At 47.7% G+C, this 6601-nt stretch overlaps 1 protein-coding gene across 7 annotated transcripts; it reads left to right on the top strand.

Annotated features, from left to right (window-relative positions):
* Window positions 1-365: 365 nt before the first annotated feature.
* On the top strand, window positions 366-6389 carry HIGD1C (HIG1 hypoxia inducible domain family member 1C). 7 transcript variants are annotated; one of them, XM_075901705.1, is made up of 5 exons: window positions 942-995; window positions 1877-1918; window positions 3380-3482; window positions 5210-5344; window positions 5782-6389. In XM_075901705.1, exons 3-5 carry the CDS (start codon window positions 3389-3391, stop codon window positions 5844-5846), a joined length of 294 nt encoding a protein of 97 aa, XP_075757820.1. In that variant the 5' UTR covers window positions 942-995; window positions 1877-1918; window positions 3380-3388; the 3' UTR covers window positions 5847-6389. The 7 variants fall into 7 exon arrangements, with proteins under 7 accessions (XP_075757821.1, XP_075757822.1, XP_075757824.1 ...); XM_075901706.1 differs by lacking the exons at window positions 942-995; window positions 1877-1918 and adding an exon at window positions 366-506; XM_075901707.1 differs by lacking the exon at window positions 1877-1918 and having other exon boundaries at window positions 884-995.
* Window positions 6390-6601: the final 212 nt, after the last annotated feature.

The raw sequence follows: 6601 nt of genomic DNA, 5'->3' as shown, positions 1-6601 counted from the left end.
CCCCCCTCACTGCCCTGGGTCGCTTCCTCCCCCTGTCTCACCAGACTCCTTGCCCTCCTGGGGTTCCTTCAAGGCGTTTGCGGTCCTCAACGCCCTTCCCCCCTCCAGGCTCCTTCCCCCTGCCTCTTTCCCGCGTCTCCTCTGACCCCCATGTGCCCTTATTGACCTCGGGGTCCTCTGCCCTGACCCGATCCCACGGCCACTGCCTGAGGGACCCCGCCTCTCCCAGCTGGGAAAGCGTCGGGTCACCCGGCAACCGAGGCCCGGCCGGCCCCTCGCTCTGCCGCCGCCTCGCCCCCTGCTGCAGCGGGGGTGCGCTCCTGGAGTCCCGCGGCCCGGCCGTGCTGCGCGGCTCCGCCGCCACAGCCGCCCTTCGCGGCCCGGGGGGGAGGGGTCGCAAGTGAAAACCCGAATCCAGCTGCAAACCCCCCCCCCTCAGTTGCGGGAGGGGGGGGGTCCACGACCCAGTTTGAGAAACGGTGGAGCCACCGATAAGAATCCCTGAGGTGAATCCCGGCTCTGCCCCCTCACACCTGCCCCACCTGCCCCACGTGCTCGTGAGGGGCCCAGACCAGTGACCTGGGGGGGGGGGGGGGGATGTCAGTCACGGAAGTGTGGGGGAGGGCAAAAGAGGGTGGGGGAGGGGTGAAGGGGCGGGGCCTCGGCGTTCGGTTTTGTCCGGTGCCTGCGGGACGGGAGGGGGGGGGGTCTGAGGGGAGGGGCCGCCCTGCTGAAGTATTTCCATGTAGGGCCGGGTCTCCGCGGGGCGGGGGGGGGAGGGGAACGTCCCTGGCTCTGTGGTGGGGAGGGGCGGGGCTCGTGACGCGGGCGGCGGGTTCGCCGCAGCCCTTTCCCGCCTTTTCTGCCCGCCCGCGAGGCAGCGCGAGCCGCGGCCGCCCCGCTCCCCCGGCCATTGGCTGACCGTGGGTGACGCAAGCCAAAGGGGGCGCGGCTTTGGGCCGGGAACGGGTGGTTGAGTCATGCTCGTGCGGCAGGTGGGCGGGGCCCCGCGCGGGTGGGGGTGGGGCTCTGCAGGGTGATCCTAGGAGGGGGCGGGGCATGAGCATGGTAGGGGGCAGGGACAAGAGGGGGAGGGGGAGGGGGAGAGACATGGTACTGGGGGCTGTAAAGGGGGACAGTGGGGGAGGGGCTGCTACGGGGGCTATAAAGGGGGACAGTGGGGGAGGGGTTGGTACTGGGGGCTGTAAAGGGGGACAGTGGGGGAGGGGTTGGTACGGGGGGGCTGTAAAGGGGGACAGTGGGGAAGGGGCTGGTACTGGGGGCTATAAAGGGGGACAGTGGGGGAGGGGCTGGTACTGGGGCTGTAAAGGGAGACAGTGGGGGAGGGGCTGCTACGGGGGCTATAAAGGGGGACAGTGGGGGAGGTGTTGGTACTGGGGCTGTAAAGGGGGACAGTGGGGGAGGGGTTGGTACTGGGGGCTGTAAAGGGGGACAGTGGGGGAGGGGCTGGTACTGGGGGCTATAAAGGGGGACAGTGGGGGAGGGGCTGGTACTGGGGCTGTAAAGGGAGACAGTGGGGGAGGGGCTGCTACGGGGGCTATAAAGGGGGACAGTGGGGGAGGGGCTGGTACTGGGAGGGGCTATAGGGGAAAGTGACAATGGGAGAGGGTGCTAGGGGGCTGTAAATGGGAACAGGGCAAGGGGGGGGGGAAGATACTGGGGGGTCTGTGGGCTAAAGGGCCAATGGGGGATTGTAGAGGGAAGCAGGAGGATACTGGGGGGGCAGGGACAATGGAGGAAGGTACAGAGCGGTTGTAGGAGTATCCCAGAAATGTAGGATTTGAAGGGGTCTCACTAGGTCATCTAGCTCAGGCTCCTGCACTAAGATAGGACTTATGTGGACCATCCCTGACAGGTGTTTGTCTAACCTGTTCTTAAAATCTTCCATCCTCCCTAGGTAATTTGTTTCAGGGCTTAATTACTCCTACAATTAAGGAGGATTTTCTAATGTCTAACCTAAATCTTCATGGCTTACTTTACTTTCAACGTCTTCTCCTGTCCTAACTGGACAATGAGAACAATTTATCACCCTCTTTTTCATAACATTTTACATACTTGAAGTTTGTTATCATGCCTCCATTTTCTCTTCTTCAAAAAATTTTTTTTCACTCTTTCCTGTAGATTTTTTTTTTATATCTAATCATTTTGTTGCTCTGCTCTGGGCCTTCTCTAATGTGTCCAAATCCTTCCCAAAGTGTTGCTCAGAACTGGCCATAACACTATTATTGAGGCACTTATCAGTGTGGAATGAGTGGAACAGAATTACTGCTCAAATCTTCCTTACAGTGCTTCTTCTAAAACTTCCTAACATTCCTAATTTTTTTTGCAATAGTGTTATACTGTTGACTCATAGTTTGTGACCCACTACCACTCACCCTTTTCTGCACGACTCCTTCCTAGACAGTCGTTTTCGTTTTTTAATTTGATACAGTGCATTTGTGCTTCTTGAATTTCATCCTAGTGATTTCAGACCATTTCTCTAGTTTGTCAGTATAATTTTGAATTTTGTGTTCTCCAAAGTGCTTTGCAACCTCTCATATCTTGGTGTTGTCCATAAATTTTGCCAACGCATTCTTTCTCCATTAGCCATATTATTGAAGAAGATATTGAATAGAATTGGACCTAGGACAGATCCCTATGGAACCCCACTTGCTATGTCCTTTGAGATTGATCGTGAATCACTGTTCTTTTCCCTAAGTATGATTTTCCAAGCAGTTTTGCACTTACCGTAGGGATTTGTCAAGGCTATATTTCTCTAGTTTATCAGGGCAAGCAATGGTATTATCTTAATTTGTAAGCAGCTTGAAGAAAATGTGTATTTGCTGCACTATTTTTTCTAGATATTGAATTTTAAGCTGACTGGTCTGTAAGTCCCTAAGTTGTCCTTATTGCCCTTTTTACACATAGGTACTATATTTGCTCTTTTCCAGTCCAAGGAAAGGGCAATGATGGGCAGGATGGTTTAGAGGTGGGGAAGAGGCAATGAGCTCTAAAAAAAAATCTATTTTTTAAAAATGAAGCATCTGTTTATTCCACAAATACAGCTATGAAGGGCTGAGGCATCGTTTGGAGAGCTGAGCAGGCATAAATGACCAACTGCACACAGCCTGGCTGCAGTGCCAAAACAAAACCCTTAAGATGGAACCACGCAGCCTCCAAAATGAGATTAAGCAGCAGCTGATATTGCATTAACTGAACAACAGCTAGAAAAAGGGAATCAGCTAAAGTACTACCAGGGTCAAGTTAGCTGCTCTGACAATTGGGAGTCTCCTAAAGAGGCTCCTTAGCAAGTAAACTCCAGAGAACTGAGACAGAAAGAATCTCTGGATCTGAACCGTCACTTTTCTTTTGCTTTCAGACGTGAGAAATGCCTTCCGACGATCACTGGTCTGCAGAGGAAGAGGACAGTCAAGTATCTAAACTGACACGGAAAGCCAGAGACTCTCCCTTTGTCCCTGTAGGTGAGTCAAATGTTTCCACTCACATTGAGTGCTATGGACAGAGTTTTATTGTAATAATTCAGACCTGTTTTCTCTAGAAATAACCTGCATCACTGAGGGTATTTCTACACTACAGCCTTATTTCGAAATAGCTTATTTCAAAATAACACAGAAAATGCATTTTGAAATAGCATTTTGCTATTTCGAAATAGCACGTCCACACTGAGTGGACGCTGAATCGCATTTAAGGCTGGCCGGAACCAGGTCCGGCAGGGCATTGGGTCAGGAGTTTACCTTGTGGCCAGGATGGCTAGCTGGGCACCTTGGGAAGGGCTGGAGACCCCCTATTTCGAAATAAGTGTCTACACAGCGCTTACTTCAAAATAGCAATTTCGAAATTGGTGCTATTCCTCGTGGAATGAGGTTTACCAATTTCAAAATAAGCCCTCCACTATTTTGAATTAATTTCGAAATAGCAGTTGGCTTGTGTAGACACTAGGAAAGTTATTTCGAAATAACAGTTGTTATTTCGAAATAACTTTGCTGTGTAGACATACCCTAACTGAAGAGGTTAAGGGATTCTTCCCCTTCCTCCCCCCAGAAATAGCTAAAATGTACATGGGTTAAACATGGAACAGCAAAATTGATACTACTAGTGTGAAGTCCTAGGTTTTTTCCTCTGTCAATTGTAGTATGCCATTACTCTTTTGTAATAGGGTGACTAGAGTAGAGCTCTGTTGCAAAGGTAGCTGTTACTTTATCAGTAGTCATATGGAATCCTATTGAACTCCTACATTTAAAAGGTGACTTTACTGTTATGGTGCAACTACTTTCATTTCCCATTATGCCTTCTACATGGGATTTCTTCCCTATATTCGGGCTTTACAGTTTCCATATTCACACACCATTGACCTGGGTCTTCATTTAAAAATCAATATATTCAAGCAAGACGAGTCATGTACAGAATGCAAGTTCTTAGGAACTGTACAGACGTGGAAAGGCAAGGGGAAGTCTGGCAAAGTTGTATCCGTCAAACTTCATTAGGTTTCCCTAACATTTGACAGTCCTGCTGGCGTTGCTGCTGCTAAAACAGAAGCTTTTCTCAACCTTAAAGTGATTTGTACGTACTGCGCTAAATGAACACAGGCTAATCTGTATACACTGTTATCAATTTAACAGGTTGCAAGAACACAGCCTGCTTTTTTGCAGCATGTGGGGGTGGTTGTAATTGAAAGATAAAAGAATAATTTAGTTATTCAATCTATGTGTCAAACAACAAAAGTAATTGAAAGTGATTTACAGGCCCTGAGTTATCTATAAAAGCCCATTCCAACCCTCCCCCCCAAAAAACCTACACTAAACAAAACCCCCCCAAACAAAACCAAGGCAGAGATAAAATTAAGCCTCTAGATGATGTTTCCTTCCCTACTTCAGAAATAAAGAGTCAGATAATAGAGTAAGTATAGCAACACTGTATGGTTTTGGGACAAAAACCATCATTGTCTAGTAGAGGAAGTTGGTGGTTTCTGTTAAAATAGCACCTCTAATTTAAGATTTGGTCAACACTGCTTTTTGAGTTAAGCATTTGCAGAATATGCTGATTCCTCACCCCAGGCACTATTTGGTAGATTTTAGCATATGGAATGCTGCGGTACTTAGATTACTCTATCTGGCACACTTTAAGCTAAAGTCACCTGTTCTGGCTTTACAAGTTTATTGAACTTTCACCCCTCCTTTTCAATGCATAGGAATGGCAGGCTTTGTTGCTGTCGTGGGCTATGGGCTCTATAAGTTAAAACACAGAGGAGATCAGAAGTTGTCCGTCCATCTCATTCACATGAGAGTTGCAGCACAAGGCTTTGTCGTAGGCGCAATAACAATAGGTAAGAGACTGATTTGTGCAGGGATCTTTTCAAGACACCTTTGCAAGTCGCTGAGTCTTTTCTGGGGGGTGGATGGGTGTTCTTTTGTCCATATAGTGAGCTTACTCTAGGCTGCTTGACTTACCTCTGCTTTCAGAGAGTTTGCCACCCATTCCAAAACTAAGCTTTTTTCTGTAAATCACGGATTCAAATTGGGGATACATCCATTAGGTTTTTTTTGGACCATTTAATGTCTAGCTGTTAACTTCTTTGCACCACCTATTTTTAGGGTACTGAGAGAAGACATTTTTAATTGCTAAATAATTTTACCTCTGCTGAAGTTTACAGATATTTTTAATTCAATGACAAAAAACAAAACTATTTATAGGAAGGGGAATTTCTGAACTACGTTTCATGTACAAATCACCAATAGATAACAGTATCTGCTCTCTTGTTAGGCGTTCTTTTCTCTATGTATAAGGATTACGTTCAACCTCAGTTCAAGAGTGGGGCCAAAAAGTGAACTGACTTCGTGGGAGCAAGCCGGAAAGGAAAGCATATGTTAGTATTAATTATTTAGAATGTCTAGACGTAAACACTCAGAATGTGAAATAATAATAATCAGGACTGCTGTTAGCTCTGCCACTGAACGTGCTCTATGTTAAAGCCAACTGTTGGAATTGGTACCTAAACTCACAGTATCCGTGAGGCAAGAGACTCAGTCAATTCTAATGTTTCCGCATTCCCTGCCAGCTAGAGTACTGTGCAAGAAGCAGAACTTATCTGCCTACATCAAGCTCAGAATAGTACAAAACTCCCATGCCTCCCAGTTTGGAAACTGGGCTACAATAGGCAAAGAGCAAGATAGTTCTTCGGGGCTGGCAGCAGATCGTTAACAGAAGACCTGAATAATCCAATGTCTTGTAACACTGCTGGGTGTCTAAACGTTTGTGCTGATACATTTAGTAGACTGCTATGTATTTATGCTATTTTATGTATTGAATGTTGATATATAGGGTAGCCCAATTGGTTAAAATAAAACACTGTTTCAACTTGCTGAAGCCAACAGTTACAGCTGCATTAAGTAGATTTCTAAGCAGGAGCATACCATGAAATACTGGGGCTTTATCTCTCCTTAGAAGTTGAAAGTACTACTGCAGGAGCACAGGCTGGTTCACACTGGTTGCTTCACAGCACTGCAACTTGCTGTGCTTGGGTGGGGGTGGGGATGAGTGTTTTTTCACACCCCTGAGCCAGAAAGTTACAGCACTGTAACGT

This window comes from Pelodiscus sinensis, chromosome 19 (assembly GCF_049634645.1).
Source record: "Pelodiscus sinensis isolate JC-2024 chromosome 19, ASM4963464v1, whole genome shotgun sequence".
Taxonomy (NCBI): domain Eukaryota; kingdom Metazoa; phylum Chordata; order Testudines; family Trionychidae; genus Pelodiscus; species Pelodiscus sinensis.
Note: the sequence above shows the minus strand (reverse complement) of the source record. Positions and strands in the feature narration are given on the sequence as shown.

Bases quoted from the DNA above. Each gene is read 5' to 3' on its own strand.
- HIGD1C (XM_075901706.1), top strand. From the start codon at position 3,389: ATGCCTTCCGACGATCACTGGTCTGCAGAGGAAGAGGACAGTCAAGTA. The intron at 3,483-5,209 runs GTGAGTCAAATG...TTCAATGCATAG, and splicing joins CTCTCCCTTTGTCCCTGTAG to GAATGGCAGGCTTTGTTGCT. The intron at 5,345-5,781 runs GTAAGAGACTGA...CTCTCTTGTTAG, and splicing joins CGTAGGCGCAATAACAATAG to GCGTTCTTTTCTCTATGTAT.